This window comes from Tachypleus tridentatus, chromosome 4 (assembly GCF_004210375.1).
Source record: "Tachypleus tridentatus isolate NWPU-2018 chromosome 4, ASM421037v1, whole genome shotgun sequence".
In the NCBI taxonomy this organism is placed as follows: domain Eukaryota; kingdom Metazoa; phylum Arthropoda; class Merostomata; order Xiphosura; family Limulidae; genus Tachypleus; species Tachypleus tridentatus.
The window spans coordinates 91,624,734-91,643,145 of record NC_134828.1 but is presented as its reverse complement, the minus strand read 5'-3'; the positions used below and the strand labels follow the sequence as shown (position 1 = coordinate 91,643,145).

General features: G+C 33.9%; 1 protein-coding gene across 5 annotated transcripts in view; it reads right to left on the bottom strand.

Moving 5' to 3' along the window:
• LOC143249679 (IQ calmodulin-binding motif-containing protein 1-like) overlaps window positions 1-18,412 on the bottom strand; it is a 63,247-nt gene that overhangs the window by 18,026 nt on the left and 26,809 nt on the right. For 4 of the 5 annotated variants that reach the window (XR_013027903.1, XR_013027904.1, XM_076499967.1 and 1 more), the window contains 3 exons: window positions 11,719-11,861; window positions 10,564-10,712; window positions 212-346 (listed from right to left, as the gene is read on the bottom strand). Coding sequence is in view for 2 of the 5 variants with exons in the window: in XM_076499967.1 (XP_076356082.1) it covers window positions 212-346; window positions 10,564-10,712; window positions 11,719-11,861 (427 nt within the window). In the remaining 3 variants the exon portion in view is untranslated. Of the gene's footprint in view, window positions 1-211; window positions 347-5,552; window positions 5,692-10,563; window positions 10,713-11,718; window positions 11,862-18,412 lie in introns of all 5 variants that reach the window. The other variant, XR_013027905.1, reaches the window with a different exon arrangement.

Genomic DNA, 18,412 nt, shown 5'->3' with positions numbered 1-18,412 from the left:
GTTTTTTACTTAAATAGAAGATTATGAAACTTTCACTTTATCGGAAAATAATTTACTTCATGAATTTGGTAAATAAAATATTTACAAATGTACAGATTTTTATGAAAAGATGATTATACTTGTGCAACATCACCAATAAATTTCATAAGAGCTTTCAGGGACATTAAGACAGAGCAATACATCCTGAACTAACAAAGACATATGAACTTACTGGATGCTTCATTTTCCATATTACAGCTTCTTCCTCTAGCTCAGACAGATCAAAAGAAGCAGATTGCTGTTGCTGGAACGTCTCTAAATGTGGTTGTTCTTTACATGTTCTTCTTTGTTTCAACCATTTTCTTACCTGAAGGTAAAGTGTAAAGTTTGTGTTTAGAAAGTTGTTAACCATTATCTCAGTGAACTTAGTACTTATTTAGAAACAAGAACGTTTATATGTAGAAGTACTGATTTTTCATTGTTTTTCAGTGTCGCTCTCATTAGAAATATATGATAATGTTACTTATCAATTTCATTTAGTAAGCACACTTTAGTTTAATGTATTTTTATTTTATCAACTTCAATATCAAACATATTTAATTTTAACATTGCTCTATTTCTTCATTAATACCAAACTTTGAAAGTTGGCTTTTTCTTGTCCTACTTCAAAATGTGCGAGTATTCCTTTATACAGACCTTCTAACACTTGAAATAAAAATTAGAAGAAAGAATATATAAAAAAAAAAAGAGGTTAAAAACAGAGAAATTTGTAACTAATACCAAGTTTCAGTCAGTGTCTTTGACCAAGCCAAAATACTGATAGTTTGATATGTGTAGCATTACTATTTATTACTGGTTCCTTTATATTTGGAAGCAAACAACAAAGAAGCAGACGCACAATTTCTTATGCTTCTATTTAACTAATAGCAATGTAAATTAAGCAGTACATCGCTTTACCACACTTATACGTTAAATATTCATCTGAAAACTTCACTGTAGTTTTTTTTTGTCACAGTTTCTAACACTGATCAAACAATATCAATCTAAGATCAGTACTTCTCAATCTGATTACTGCTATAATCCCAAACAAAATATTTAAAAACTATTTTATTTTAGAAAAGTTCAAATAATTATAAAAAAGTGGGTCAGTTTTGTGGATAAAAAAGTGCAAAATGTAGGGAAATAAAACAAGTAGAATAACTGAGAAGCTTGCCTTATACATATGCAGAGATGCCAACTATTTCAAATGACTGAGCGTAATGACTGTAGACAGAGCCCTTTATCATTTGCGACTACTAGGCGTGACCAATGTCTCTAAGCTGTTTATTATTATAATAAGTATTTTTATTTATTACTGCTATAGATTGCTCATTTATGACTGTTTTGTTTAATTTACAAAATTAATTTTGTTTAATTTTATTTATTTAATAAATAAATTTAAAAAATTCTTTTGAAATTATGTCTTTTATTTAGTTTAGTGTAACAAACATACTGGTAAAACAACACTGAACATGCACAAACAGTAAGCAGAAAAAGCCTTTATGTAAGGAATAGTTTATATCATGTTTATGACACTTATTGAAATAGTTTTACAGCTGTTGCAGCCTTTGCTTTCATGAGAATGTCTCTGGATGGTTGGGAGTTATAACAACATTGTCCATTTGACTGCATACACATCTTGTGTGTTATAATACTGCTCAAAACTGAGGTGCTCATGTTTGATCTGAACTTGCTTTTGTTTTTAGTCACTAAACTAATTATCCTTTCAGTGTCAGCATTAGAATGGAAGATTGTAAGAATTCCAAGCATAACCCTACACAGAATGTCATACTTCTGGTTGCCATTTCCATCCATAACTGTAGACATCTTTGCTGACTTTCAGTTTTGGATCAGCAACCTCTGTGTGAATCAGATGTTCATCATTTAGAGGGAAATGTTTCATCATGTAATTTGTAGTTGCAATATAGTATTTCTTGACACTGGTGTAGAAGCTGATCAGGTCCAGGTCCTTTTCATATTTAACAATGTATTCCTTGGCAGCATTTCCAATAGAAACTGCCTCATCAGATTTGTGTAAGAATTCATTGTTGTAGTCAAGTTCAGTGATGTTGCCTTCAAGATATTCTGGCTTGATGTATCTGACAAGTACATTTTTAACTTGTGTAATCAGAGTTCTATGCATAATGTGTATGCAAGGTCCCTCTCTTTGTAATATCAAATTGGCTTGCTCAAATAGAGGAATTGAAGACTGAAGAAAAAAGACAAAATAACAAGTTCATTTTGTTGTCTAAGAAAACTGTTAACTTATCTAACTTGCTCTGTGCATAACTTTTCTTGGTTAATTCTTTGCTTGCTTTCGTTTTCTTCTCTTTTTACATTGATTGTCTCTTCTTTAGTTCAAGGTCAGACTGCCTAAACATATATTGAGTTATATCAAATGTTTCTTTGTCTGCTTTTGAAGACTGTTGTCTTGTGTTCCTGTGTGGCTGGGAGGATGTTTTGACTGTTAAAGCCTTGCTGCCTGACTAAGCTGCACGTTTAGATCCTTTTGAATCTAGTTTTTCATTTTCACAGTGAAAATACTTCTTCAATGGTTTCCATATATCCAATATTCTGTTGAGGCACACCCCAAGTGATAGCCATCTTGTGTTAACAAGTTCTAGAATTTTTCTTGTTTCTTTGTCATACAATCTTTGAAATGTTGTTTTCTGCTAGCACCTTTGTCCAGAAAATAGTAGATATCTATCAATATATCAGAAACTGGGCAGGGCAGTTCTCTGGAAGCTTTCTGGGCAGCAATATTCATGAGGTGACAGGCACAGCCCATGAATTAAATGCTAGGCTGTTGTCTCGAGATGTGTCCCATCACACCTTTACCTATACCAGACATAACTGAGGCATTGTCTGAAGAAAAACTAAGACAGTTTTCCCATGGAATTTTCCTCTTTGTCAATTTGTGGTCCAAAAGCTTGAAAATATTCTCCCCATAGAAGCTTCTTTCCATTCCACCATTGTCAAAAGAGAACAAACAATTTTTCTTAGCAAAGGGTCAAGATATTGTACAACCACTGAATAGTTTTGAGTCATCCATGTCTGTGGATCCATCTATGGCTAAACTGTAAACACTGTTAGTAAGTATGCTTGAAATTATTTTGTCATCTTCATAACCCAACATTTGTACAATGGCTGTAGTTTTGGTTCTAGCATAGCCATATTTTTTTGCTATATTAGAGTCTGGGAACATTTTTCTGAATAGATATCCTGCATGATCGGCTACAGCTAGGGTTAAATTATGAGCAATGATGAATTGCGTGAACATCACTTCTGCATTTATGTTTTCATATTCTGAATTCTTACTCATAAATGTCGTCATCTGCATCGTTTTTGTCTTCGCCTCAGCCTTTTGTTGGTGAGATGCTGATTTTGTATGTCTGGAACAATCGTTTATCCCGCCATATGCCACAGAAAAACTGATGTGATAAACTGTACAAAACGCGTGACTGTCACTGACTTTTGATGCAATGACCAGATATTTTGCACCATACTCTTTCATAAATTTTTGATTCACAGTTTTAGTACTTTTAGATTTGCCACAAATAAAACAATCTGGTGAACGAGGTCTCTTTTTTCCATCTTGTGAACAATTGCATTGGTGTTTCTATGCCGCTTACAAAACTAGAAATACCCATCTATGCGAGTGCTGATTGGCTGACAAGCACTGATGACGTAACTATGGATTCCCCCACGTACCCCAGTATGGAGAAGAACTGCACTCAAACTATTGGTAGTTGTCAGAGATACATATATTTTATAATATTTCAAGTACAAACATGATTATTGCAAGTAGCCACTTGAACTATGTCTTTTATTTATTATCAAAATTTATTTGTATCTCACTAGAAAATTTCTTTTCACCCCTTTCAAGCCCTGGGGTAACAATTTATCACTTTATTATAAAGGTCTATATAATATATAATAATTTGGGAGTTGCAACAAGTCGTAATATTTGTCTGTATGAGCGTATAGTTGTAATGTATACACCAAAATCGTAATGATTATGCTCAAATCGTAATGGTTGGCATCTCTGCATATGTATATATTTCATTGTACCATTGCAACATAACAAAGAACAGTAAAACATTTTTATTACATGAAACATACTTTAGCTCTTCAAAAGCAAGACATGTTATCTTATGTTTTCCAGCTATACGCATACATAAAAAATAAAAACAATACGCAAAGAAAACAGACTTTATGAATATATATAGTTACCAACATAACTATGTTAACTGTTTAAGTTATAGAACATTAGCACCTTAAGTGAGGTTTATTACAAAATTATTTAAAATATAAAACAGTTGACAACTATTTTATCGACTCAACTGAAAATACAAATATAGTTTAGCCGATACTGCTTGAAAAAGATAAGATGTTTGTTTGTTTGTTAATTTCGCGTAAAGCTACTTGAGGGCTATCTGTACTAGCCGTCCCTAATTTTGTAACGTAAGACTAAAGGGAAGGTAGCTAATCATCACTAACCACTGCCAACTCTTGGGCTACTCTTTTACCAATGAATAATGGGATTGACCATCACATTATAACTCCCCCATGGCTGAAAGGGCAAGCATGTTTGGTGTGATGAGGATTCGAACCCGTGACCCTAAGATTATGAGTTGAGCACCATAACCACCTGGCCATGGTGGGCTAATAATATACGAAAAGTGGAAATAGTATTGAAATAGGTGATTGGCAAATGGATCTTTCATTACTTTTAAAAGTTTAAGAAACCACCAGATTAAAGTATGGCTTTAGGGATATCTCATATGCCATATATCACTGCACATGTGTTGGTGTACAATTGTTATACATGCACCATAGGTAATGTATTACTCTCTGCATGTTAATTTAGTTAACCCTATGACAATGATTTTCTTATGTTGTAATCAGGTTATGTAACTCTTGAGAAAGTTCTTTACAAAAATAAAACTAGTCGATAAAATTGTTTGAAATTTGACAAGAATGATCCAAAAAGTATGCACTTTCATTAAAATATTTTATTTGATGAAACTTTGTAGAATGGATGGCAATTGCCTGTTGTGGAGATATAAGTGAAGAGGATGACATTTCAAAAGTCTTCTGCCTTTCGTCTTCAGGTCAGTGTGTGCTAAGGTGTTGTCAGTCTTTTATAGCATCCTGGTAGATTGTGGAGAGCATGTTATGATTGGTTGGATTATTACTGTTTCTGATTGGAGGAGAGATTTCCTGTAGATTCAAAAATGACAGCGACAGGTTACTCACATCTAATCCAGAATTTCTGTTTAGTGAAGGTTTAATAGTGTCAATATAAAATGATTCTTTGATTTTTCTTGTCTTCCAGAATTTGTCTGTGTCGATGATTCTAATTTTCTCCCAGTTTATTCTGGAGAGAGAGAAAGTCATTATAGCTTACAGTGCACCTCTGAAGTTAAAAAATACCTGGAGAGGCACCTCTTGGTATAGAGAGGGATCTATGTGATAAAAATGGGAAGTAAGAAACAAACACTGCTGAGAAAAAGTAAATAAATAAAACTTACTAGCTGAAGTTGCACCGAAGTCGGAAACATGGCGACAGATGAAAATTGAAATCCCAACATGGATGAAAGAATGATGCAATGAAGATAGTGGGAGATGAATGTACTGGAAATGGGTCCACATGCCAGCTTGTAGAATCTCCTTTAACAGATGACAAAAAGTGAGGGAAAATGTGAGATGACTGATTTGATGGGAAGAAACATAGGAAGGAAGAGGGTCGAGAGGAGCAGGCCAAATGGATCAAAAGGCAGATCAAATTTGTAAGGTCGAAAAGGAAGGATTATGAAGTGGGGAGGTTTGCCAGAGAATAAAAAGATTACTGTGCATACCCCAGAGGGTAGCTGTATATGTAGGCAATGTAGGGTTCTCACCATACACACAATTTTTTTTGTGGTTTTTACAATGGTAAAGGTAAGAAACAGAAGGAAGGGAAATGGAAAGAAAGAAAGAACAACCATTGTAAGCCACTGCAGTTTTATAGAGAAAGGAATGAATGGGATAAAGAAGAAGATATGTAGGGTGATAAAGGGTATGTGAAACATCAGTGACAAACAAATCAGAGTAGTGATGTCTGCAGGTCAAGACAAAAAGGTAACAGGTCTTATGGGAGAGACAAGACAAGGAGCACAAAAAATTGGAGGTAAAGTTAAGGTATGGTGGGGAATACACAATAATGTTCTAATCCAGTAGGGTAGAAAGTCTGGATGGCTTTTTAATTTAGAAGGAATGCATCAGCACAGTGAGAACAGGGATAGTAAAATCTGTACAGTATCTGGAAGAATGGAAGGTGTGGGAGAGGGCTGCTCAATATCTGGAATGCAAGGAGACCAAAGACCCATGGGTCAAAGAGACAGATGAGAAATTCTGCCACCCAAACCATAGAAGGCTTGTTGGCAAAAATTTCTCTGTCAGCAGATGAACAGCTATGACTCAACATGTGAAGTTGGATCTTTTTGTCAAGGACCAGACAAAAGCCATGTGTGAGGAAGCAAGACAGGGATATTGGGACATAGAACAGGGGATCAAGGTTGATGAAAAGGGAGCAAAACAGTGGATGATGGACAAGTAGTGAGAGGAGTAGACATTGTAATCTCAGAAACTAAAGTTGTGCTGACCAATAGGATGCAATAAGAAGGGCCTGACAAGAAGTGGAGTGTACCAGAGAAATCATTTGATGAAGAAACTGGATGATACACATAAAGGTATTTGTGAGACCAATCCTGGATGAAGGTATTAGCAGCCACAGCCATGGATGTTGTACAGGTGACCAAAAGAGGGGCAACTTGATATTGAGGTCTATGGCAAATTTGTTCTATTGGGGAGAAGCACAAATAAAGTGATGGTCTCTGTATACAAGTGGATCTAATAACCACTGCATGGGTTAGATTTGGTTTGGGTCTGAAAGCTCATCCCGCAGCTAATTGAAAGTACCCAGCACAACATTCAATAAGACGAATGTGATGTCCATGGACCCAGCATAGAAGATCCAAAGTCCAAAAACAAATCTTTCAACTTGGTGCCTCTTTATGGTTGATATTAATCACTACTGTAGAGCTGTCTGAATGAACCATTATCAGATGGTGACAGGTAAGAAAGAGGAAGTAATGTAATGCCAAATGTAATGTAGTTTGAAAACACTGATATGTGAGGTGGTTTCATTACAAACCAACAGCTTGAAGCTTTGTGGTGAATGACTCAAGACCCCAATCCCTGAAGGAAAGCACCTTTAAACAGATGTACATCCAGACATGAAGGAGAAAGTGTCTTGCCTGCTGATATATGGGTTTTGTCTAGCTAACACAGCAGATCATCTCTCAGGTAAAAAAAGAAGGGAAATAGTTGAAGAAAGAGGATCTCATGCAAGGTTCCATCACTTGTAAAGTGTCCACTGGAGTAATCTCATATAGGCATGACTAAGAGAAACCACAGAAGTCACAGAGGACCAGATTTACAAAAGCAGCAGAACCTCATGAGCAGTAAGTGACTGAGGTGAGAGGGCATGATAAACTAAAAATTCAGTGTCAAAGATCTCCAAATGCGCTGGATATTGGGTTGGTCAAAGAACCGAGTTCTCCAATTTGATCAACCAACCCTCTCATGTTGCTACAGAGAGGAGATGGTGTGTGTGTGAGTGCTTGACTCCTACATAGAATGTGTTAGAAGGAGATGATCTTTCATGTAATAATGAAATCACATCTCCAGAATGGACATAATGAGTAAAGACCTGAACAATGTGACAAAACAAGTATGGAGCCAAGGTAAGTATGAATGGGAATACCCAAAGTAGATAAATCACCCTGAGATGAATAAACAAAAGATGAGATTGAAATGTGATCGAGATGTGGAGTTAGACATTGAAGACATCCATTTTTTGTCATCCACAATCCTGGTGAAAATGCCAATCTTAGGATGAAAAAGGACTCCATAATGAATTGAGAGTAATAAATGGCCTCCAATCCCTGGTTTTCTTGGAGACCATGAAAAGATGTGAATAAAGACCTGATGAGAAATGCTGAGCTGGTTTAATAGCCTGCTGCAAAAGTAAATCTTGATCTACCTCTGACAGACAATGGCATGACAAGGGTTTGTTTTGAATTTTGCGCAAAGCTACATGAGGGCTATCTGTGCTTGCCTTCCCTAACTTATCAGTGTAAGACTAGAGGGAAGGCAGCTAGTCATCACCACTCATTACCAACTCTTGGGCTACTCTTTTACCAATCAATAGTGGGATTGACTGTCACATTATAATGCCCCCACGGCTAAAACAGTAAGCATGTTTGGTGTGATGGGGAATCGAACCTGAGATACTTGGATTACTAAGGAAAGAAAGGAGACAGGATATGGAGAAAAGAGAGGTGTGGAAAAAACATTATAGCAAAACCCTTTGAAAGAACCTGTGTCACCTACTGATTGTCATCAAATGAAAGCCAGTAAAGAAGAAAATCCAACAGTCAAGCTGCCACTGGGTCACAACAACCACGTCATTGGTGATCTTAAGAAAAGATAGTATCCAGATTTGATGGAGTGTGTGGAGGAATACGATAAACAACGAACAAGAATAGGTGGCATGGAAGGTTCTAATCAAGATTAATGGCTCACAAAAGTCGAAAGGGTGGAATGCTGTTATTTATTGCTTCATATTGTTATGAATAGTATTGAAGACATAATGTGTAAGAAAAAAAGCAGGATATAAATCCCTGAAATAAGTGTAGGTTAAATTAACACAAGTCAAAACTGTGTCCTATCTATAAGGTCCCAACAACAACAAAAACATGCAAGTAAAACCAGGGTCAAATGTGATGTATGGATTAATGTGGAGGAGAGAATGTGAAGGGTCTCAGTAGAAAATCCACCAGGATTTCTGTGGAGAGCCTCGAACAGCAGATGTATAGAATAAAGAAACTTGAGAAGGGTAAAATGAAGGCAAGAATACTGAGCAGGTTTGAGAATAACATCAGTCAAGGGTTGACCCACAAAGATATTAGTAACACAACAACTGTTGGTCCAAAAATGGATAAACCACTTGATGGTAAGAAAGGATGTACTAACTCAGGAGCATGCTGATCCCATTATTGATGTGAGAAAGTAGTTCACATGATATAAGGTGAGGGAATAAATATCAACAATTATTAAGAAGAATACTTATGTAACAAAGAAAGATGATATGAGGACAAACCTGGGATAAAACATCCATGATGGCTGAGATGAATCTTCAAGAATGAATCTGGAAAGAACAGAAAATTCAATAGGAGGAGAAAAAATGGTCAAAATCTTCATCGTTTTGAATAATGTTAACAGAATCAAGAGAAGCCTGGGCAATGTCGGGAGACAGAGGTTCACCCACGTAATGCCCAGTCTCCTGACGTGCAAAAAACAGAAAGATATACTGTTGGGTAGCCCACACCTGAGGCCTTAGAAAAAACATTGGACATTGGTTTGACTCCCAAAGTGGTAATGTTAACTTTAGAACTGATAACTTATGAAATCCATACAAAATTGTTGAGTGCAGAAACAGAGCAATAATAATACTGTGGGAGAAAAGGTTTTAAAATCTGAAACAAAAGAGAGTCACTTCAAGCAAAAATTACGTGTCATACTGGAAGTACTAAGCACAAAAGAAAATGCTTGGACTCAAATGGTGCCAAACAAGAAGTGAAGGTTCAGTAGGGGAGTATAGTGGGAGTTACACGCATTATGTGAGCATGCTATGCTACTATTGGTTAACAGATGGCAAATGATGATTTGAATGAGACACAAGTTTGAATATACAAATTCCAACAAGTAGGAGCATAAGGCTTATATATCATGCATAATACAAAAGTTTGCATATAGAAAGCAGCACAGAAAAAGAATATTTAATCTTGTAAGTAAAGGTAAGTACTGTATTGGAATCTACTATTTCTATTGGTCATAAGCATGCCATTCAACTTAAAGCTGTCACATAGCAACATGGTTTTAACTTTGCAAGTGGACAATGCTGACCTTAAACTAGAAAAAAAATTTCAAACTGCTTAGAGTGAGAAGAAATTCTTGGAACATTTCCAGAAGGTAATAAAATACTTGTGTTTTGTGGACTTTGACTCCTGAAATAAGTCTACTTTAATTACTCAGTTTCTCATACAAGTTCTTTTTAAACGTTGAGAAATGTAAATGCAAGGACATTACATGACAGCAAAAACTACACTTTTAGTTATTGTTTCAGATGTTTATTTTTAAAATTAAAGGAATAATACTTAGATAATATAAAACGTATAATTTAAAGATACTTGATAATAATAATTACATTAAAAATATACATATTGAAGTTGTTTAATTAAATTCTGAGTATAACTCAGTAACATGTACAGAGGGGTTCTGTGAAGACGTTGTTATTACAGAATCAATTTGAAAAAATGTTACATTTAAATCGAGTTGTTTTCATACATTACATTAAAAGTAGATATTATGGTTGAAAATGTATTGTCTCAGCATATTTGATCTCTAAGATTAATTGATATTGACTGATGGTGTTACCTGTCTTTGTATTTTTTCAGCTGCTAATTCACGACGTTTAATGACACTCATCTTTTTCATCTCGCGACGACAAAGAAAACATTTCCAAGCACGTTGAATCTTTGTAGCAGCTTCTTGTTGAAGAAGTTGTAGATAATTGTCAACTTCTTCTACAAATAAAAAAAAACAAGTAAATTTGCAATTTTCAACATGTAATTTACTTTTAAAATAAACACATCAAAATTTGTTTCCCTTTCATTTAAGAGGCTGTCATTGGCCACAAGTTTTTTTTACATAGTTTCGTGTTAAATTCTTCAAGAAGTACAAAATCTATGATAATTTATGTAACAAACTACTAGTGTTGTTGTGTTCTATAAACAAGGTATACCATGTAATGTTACATTTATTAATAATTTGGTTAGAATGTTTAATATATCTTTATTTTCCATTTTAAAATCTTTCTTTATAAGGATTATTCTGCAATGCTAGCTCAATACATTAATTTAGGACTGACATAAATAGCCTATACTGGTCAAGTCTCACAAAATATTGTTGAGATTACAGATAGAATATTACTAACAGTAAGGGTTCCCAAACAATGCATTTTCGCTATTATAAATAAAACCCTAAGAACAGAATGTTAAAATATCTGTATCCGTTACTATACTGATTTTTATTCTGTCTAGGTAGTTAACTTTGATCAAAGGTAATATTAATAAAACAGTGAGCAAAAAAAAAATATAAGGATCTAGAAATTTATGAAAACTCGTAGACTTTAAACAAACTAGCAGTTGTTAGCATATTATACAAATCACAAAAGCAGTTTTACATGTTGGACTTTTTTAAAACCAGTTTACAAAATTGCTGTTTATACACATCTTGCAACTAAATTTTAAACACCCAAGTACATTCCTACAGTACTAGTATAATAAATTTTGATTTTGTTCATACATAGTCATAAGACAGGAGAAAGAAATACATTCTGAAAGAATGAGATCCATAACCCATTCAATATTGGGGGGATTACATTCAACAAAATGATATGCTTGATTCTCAAATCTTTGGTTTTCTGATTTTCTTTTCATTAGGACAGTGTTTGTAGATACTTTGGGAAGGGGTCAAAAAGTCAAACATATGACAACAATATTTACTAAGTGAATAACTCTCAACTATTACCTGAAGGGAGAGAGTCTATTGCTTGAAGGCATTTTTGATGGAACAGCCGTAATTTACGAGCCCGCTCAATCTTCGAGTCAAATTTTTGTTCTTTTTTCAGCCAATTTGTCAATTGCTGTTTTTCTTTATTACTTTTTTTAAGCCTAATAACAAAAAATATACCAAATTACCAATACACAATAACATTTCTACAAACTGGTTATGTGAACTGGTTACTGGTTTACAAGTAGAATGAAGAGAACCACAGACAGAAGTAGAAACGTAACACGTTACATTATGTATGTTTCTTCGTTACCCTGTAGTAGGTACTTTATCATAAACCTAAGTGAACATTATATTCTGTCAATACAGTCAATTTACAATAGTATGGAGAGGATCTTTCTTTCCAAGGCTGGACAGTGGAAATCATCTTCCTGAAATGAGAAAGTCAGATCTATTTTGTATTGCAAGACAACAATGCTGAATGTTGGTGCACTCGTATTTATGTGTAAGATAATACTGAAACACAGAGTCGTGTATTATGCAGCCAAAACATAATATAGGGCACACTGTGTGTTGTTAACAGGAGTGATAGTTTTGCAATTTTCCACTTTCTGTAGCTCATACTGTGGTAATCCACACTATATTTTCAGTGGAAGTGCTCTAATGGACCCTCACTTCACTAAATGTCAAGGCAATCCATCACGAGACACACGAAATATAAAACCTGCAATTCTGATTCAATTGCTTCCTTTTTTTCTTTTTTTTCACAAACTGCACTGAAAATTTATTTGATAAGAAACTGATTTGATGGATTTTCTTCAAATCTGGTAGATTGATAGATATTTATAAGCTACAACTAGTAGTCAAATTTAGTTTGAACATAAGATGCACGTGAAGTTGTTCAACAAAAACAGCTCAGTTGTGAACAAAAGTTTTGTGTATGTCAATGCCAAAAAGTCACGTGAAAGTCTAAAAATTTTAACCACAGTTTCATCTAACATCAAAAGGTGACAGTTTTTAGTCTCTTATCATTCTATTTAAAGACAGCTGTTTCAGTGAAGATACCACAATTTATTTTAAATAATCTGGTTGGTTCTGTAATGTAGAAGTCTGTTCCAAATAAAAGAGCTGTGAGTCTAAAGCTAAACTGGGTTACTACTGAGTGTTACTTTTTGCTACTTGCTGTAGTTAGTTGGTGTATACTAATAAAAAGTCTTGATAGCTAATCATAAAAATCTTGTGTGTGAAAAAAAGAGCAGCAGCCAAAATACAAGATTGAGTGTGCAATTTAAAGGAATGAAATCAAAACTGGTGGTAAAACCTCATGAAACGTTGTTGATAGACAACCACTGGATCCATATGTAGATCATTTCCGATTCTTGGCAGTCTGTCATTGAACATCACCATTGTACTGATAAGGAGTTTGAAAGCAGAATAAGCTATGATGGAACTGCTTTTTACAAATTGAGACAGTGCATATTTGATAACAAAGAACTAAAAAAAAAAAAACCAAGTTGATGTTTTACAATGCAGTGGTATTCACAATTATTATATGTGGCAGGAAAACATGGACAATGTACAGAAGACACATCAAAGTCTTTGAAGGATTCCATCAGAGATGCATCCATCAAATCCTTGGAATCAAATGGGGGAATAGAAGAACCAACATCAGCATCTCTAAAGGGGCTGATACAACAGGCATTTAAGTGTAGCTGATAAAAGATAAATTTTGTTCAGCTGGTCACTGTCTCCACCTGCAGAAATATTGTCTTCCTTGTTGAGTCTGCTCCTCAAATCTTTGTCACAGCACTTTTTCTTGAAGTGGTTGTGAGAACAAGAAGCAGAAGCAACAGAAGAGAAAGAAGCCAACCCTTCTTTTCAACATTTTCCTCCAAGCACTATATGACAGTGATGCTCCAAACATTGTGAATCTCGATTTAAGTTGTTCAGTTGTGTGAGAACACCTTCGCTCGAGGAGATGTTGTCTATGCTCACAAAGGGCTGCTGCTCACATAACTATATTACTTATAGATATGAATAACACAGAAAGTAGAGAGTTACACACAGGGCTTTCAAGACAAGTTTAAAGAACTTAGAATTATAATGACATGATTATTCATTCATAAAGAATCATACATTCACTGGAGATTTCTAGGACCCTCTAGTATAAAAACATAAAGAACAAGAATAAATAGTATAAATTCCAAAACAAAACACCATACTTTTGCATTCAAATGTAATCACAGAGAAGACTCATGTTTCAAGTATGAAACATTGTTTTGTTTGTGGTATTTTGTACTTGAATGCACAAAGTTATAAAATGTACAGGAAGTGTTGTACATTTAACTCTCTCAACATGTACTTGACTGATTTCATCGACAACATGACCTCTTTGTACTCAGGTAAAGTATTTACAAACTTAAAACTACTAAATTTTGAAATAGTACGTATATCTTAACATTATAAGTCTTTCAGATACAAAATGTATATTTTTTTAATAAAGTAATATAAAGATTTGTACATAAATATATTGAGTATTTGTTTGAATAGTCCAAGTACAAGTGATTTATTTTATCAAGATTAAAAATAATTTTCTTCATCTCAAAAGTATCAAATTTCCTTTGTGTAATCACTAAAAACTCCTAAATACATTTCAAACATTTGTTTTTAGTAAAATTTTATATTCTGTTATTTTTCCTACCCTAACTGTATACAGAGTTGGTCAAATTGACCAACCTCACAACTGCTACAAATAATTAAATCTAAATTACCCTTTTTTTCTTTCTAGAATGATTTCAAATTGTGACATGAGCCTACATTCATTTATCCTAAGTAGCTATAAGTTCATAATACTTTATACATATTTATAATGAAGTTTTAATGCCCTATGATCTGAATCTAACTACTATAAGTGCTATTATAAGTTTCAAATCACTTGGAGAATCTGCAGATCACCATTAGGCTATTGAATTACATAACCCATAAGCTACTCTGAGCTGCTCTCATGCATGGCTCCTAAAATACTGTTATTATATATTTAATTTTTTTCTTAATGTAACCTTAACTAACCTAAAGAGATCCCCATTTTTATATCTTATTTACTTTTGTAATAATAAATAAAGAACAAACATGAAAAGCAAGAAATAAAGTACATATCCAAATCTTATAAAGTACACGTCCAAATCTTATAAAGTACACGTCCAAATCTTATAAAGCACACGTCCAAATCTTATAAAGCACACGTCCAAATCTTATAAAGCACACGTCCAAATCTTATAAAGCACACGTCCAAATCTTATAAAGCACACGTCCAAATCTTATAAAGCACACGTCCAAATCTTATAAAGCACACGTCCAAATCTTATAAAGCACACGTCCAAATCTTATAAAGCACACGTCCAAATATTATAAAGCACACATCCAAATATTATAAAGTACATATCCAAATCTTATAAAGTACACATCCAAATCTTATAAAGTACACATCCAAATCTTATAAAGTACACATCCAAATCTTATAAAGTACACATCCAAATCTTATAAAGTACATATCCAAATCTTATAAAGTACACATCCAAATCTTATAAAGTACACATCCAAATCTTATAAAGTACATATCCAAATCTTATAAAGTACACATCCAAATCTTATAAAGTACATATCCAAATCTTATTTTTCTTGCTGCCAATTATCAATAACATTTAAACTTACTCTGTTTATACTAAGGGTAGTAATGTAGTAAATAATTTTTACACAATTAAATGACACACAAAAGAACAATTACTAATAATATGCAAAACGTAAACAATTTCCACTAACTCTCAAAAATTTTCCAGCTTTCTAACTATGCAAAAAGAGCTGTTACACAAGTTCATCCAAGCTAGTCATTATCTTTCCCGTGGGAATGAAGCTTGTACCGACAATAAAACTGATGATTATCTGTTCATAAAACAAAGTTATACAATACATCATTTGGTAGATGAAAACCTTTGGTTTTATTGATTATATATAATATCAAAATTAAATGTAGGAAAGAATTATTAACTAATCCTGAAAGAGATGATGTGACAGGTGGGTGTGGCAAGAGGAGTCTCATCTTCTATATCATATGTCAGTAACCAAACAAAATTAAATGTAGGAAAGAATTATTAACTAATCCTGAAAGAGAGGATGTGACAGGTGGGTGTGGCAAGAGGAGTCTCATCTTCTATATCATATGTCAGTAACCAAACAAAATTAAATGTAGGAAAGAATTAACTAATCCAGAAAGAGAGGATGTGACAGGTGGGTGTGGCAAGAGGAGTCTGATCTTCTATATCATATGTCAGTAACCAAACAAAATTAAATGTAGGAAAGAATTATTAACTAATCCAGAAAGAGAGGATGTGACAGGTGGGTGTGGCAAGAGGAGTCTCATCTTCTATATCATATGTCAGTAACCAAACAAAATTAAATGTAGGAAAGAATTAACTAATCCTGAAAGAGAGGATGTGACAGGTGGGTGTGGCAAGAGGAGTCTCATCTTCTATATCATATGTCAGTAACCAAACAAAATTAAATGTAGGAAAGAATTAACTAATCCTGAAAGAGAGGATGTGACAGGTGGGTGTGGCAAGAGGATCTGATCTTCTATATCATATGTCAGTAACCAAACAAAATTAAATGTAGGAAAGAATTAACTAATCCTGAAAGAGAGGATGTGACAGGTGGGTGTGGCAAGAGGAGTCTGATCTTCTATATCATATGTCAGTAACCAAACAAAATTAAAGGCTATAAAAATTATGGTTTCCTGAGCAATGACGATTTTGTGGGGAGTAATTTACATTCAATTTCATACTTATTGAATGGGTAGTGGATAAAATAGAGAAGAGAAGATGACCAGGGAAAATTCAGAAGTTTTTTTAAATTATTGTCTTATAAAATTAAGAAATTAAAACATACTATTAAAATATTGGTTATTTGCTAAGATTTAATCTATAATAATTGGTATAACATAAACAAAAGGCAGATTAATACAATTTTGAATGTAAATCACTAAAACCCTGTGTGGTGCACAGTAAAGGATGCCATGGTGATAGGGTTATAACAGATAAGTGACAACATAAAAGGATAGGGTTGGGTTGGGTTGTTTTGAATTTTTGCATAAAGCTACTCAAAGGCTACCAAAGGCAGCTAGTCATCACTACCCACTGCCAACACTTTACCAATGAATAGCAGGATTGACCATCACATTATAATGCCCCTATGGCTGAAAGGGTGAGCATGTTTGGTGCGGTGGGGATTCGAACCCGTAACCCTCAGATTACAAGTCAAACTCCTTAACCCACTTGGCCATGCTGGGCCAAAAGGACAGGCACTCAAAAGTTCCGAATGAATCTCACCATGCATTTTCAATGACTGTTAGGTTAAATGTTAGTTAAACCTATTCCATGCAATACCCATCATACGTTTTCAAATAAATGATATGACTAAAAGTAACAAACCAATCAACTTGTATAGTAAAAGACAACAGATCTAGCAACATTTTCACAACCTTGGATCAGGAGAAAGTATTAAAACTCAACAAGGTGACAGTACTGGTATTTTAAACACCTATAAACAAATGAAAACAATTCACAGAAATTCTTAACATAGAGATGGGGTTCCAAGTGATAACAGGTCCTTTCCTAAATAGATTTCTCTTTGCAATACGTAGCAGTATTTACACACTCCTCTCGTAAAAATGACATCATTCTGTTTTTATACAGTTTAAAATGCTTGTCATACATGCACACATTACTATTTTAATTATATAGATTATCAAAAATCTTGTCTTACAGGTGGCCATTTGTACTAGTAATTACTAATTGTAATATTCACATCTCATTGAAAAGAAACTAAGTGAACATTTTCTAAAAAAGGATTTTCCTGGGAAGTACCAGACTGGAAAAGTGTTCTGATTGTGCTCATATAAACTGTAATGTTTTTATATACTACAAGTGTTTTAGTACTATATCTAAAAATTACATCAGTAAAGGTACAATTAAACTGTCATATTACATCTTAGGAAAGCCCTGTTCTTGTTGTGATGAAAATACCTTTATTTAAAATTGTGTTCTATGATAAAGAAATGGTTGTTGTACATAACACAGTTATTGTTCGAACTGTCTGAATCTTGTACAGTCAAAGTGTGAAATATTTTCATGGAATTTTCTCGTGGTAACATTCAATATACGGTACGTATCATATTGTATTTATTATTTCAGCCATAAATATTAACAAACATATACACACTACATCCATTACAGTATGATGAAATATTACATTTCTGTAAAAGATATTCCTTGAACGTATTACAAAACAGAACAGATTATTGAAGGTAAAACAATTAGTTTACTGTAAATTTAGTTGCTTTACATGATAACCTGTGTAAACAATATATAACCCAATATGGTGGAATGCTTAGCATTTTAAAGTGTCTAGAGAAAGATTCTACGAGCATTAAACTGTTTTTGTTTTTCTTACAGCAAAGCCACATTAGGCTATCTGCTGAGCCCACCAAGGGGAAAAGAACCCCTAATTTTAGCATTGTAATTCCATAGACTTACCACTGTACAAGCAGGGATCACATTAAACTGTTAAGAAGTAGATTCTTACAAATGTTAAGATTCAATTAGCAAAATCTGCTGAAGTTTAATATTCACTTAAAATTTAAAGAAGACAATATAAGACA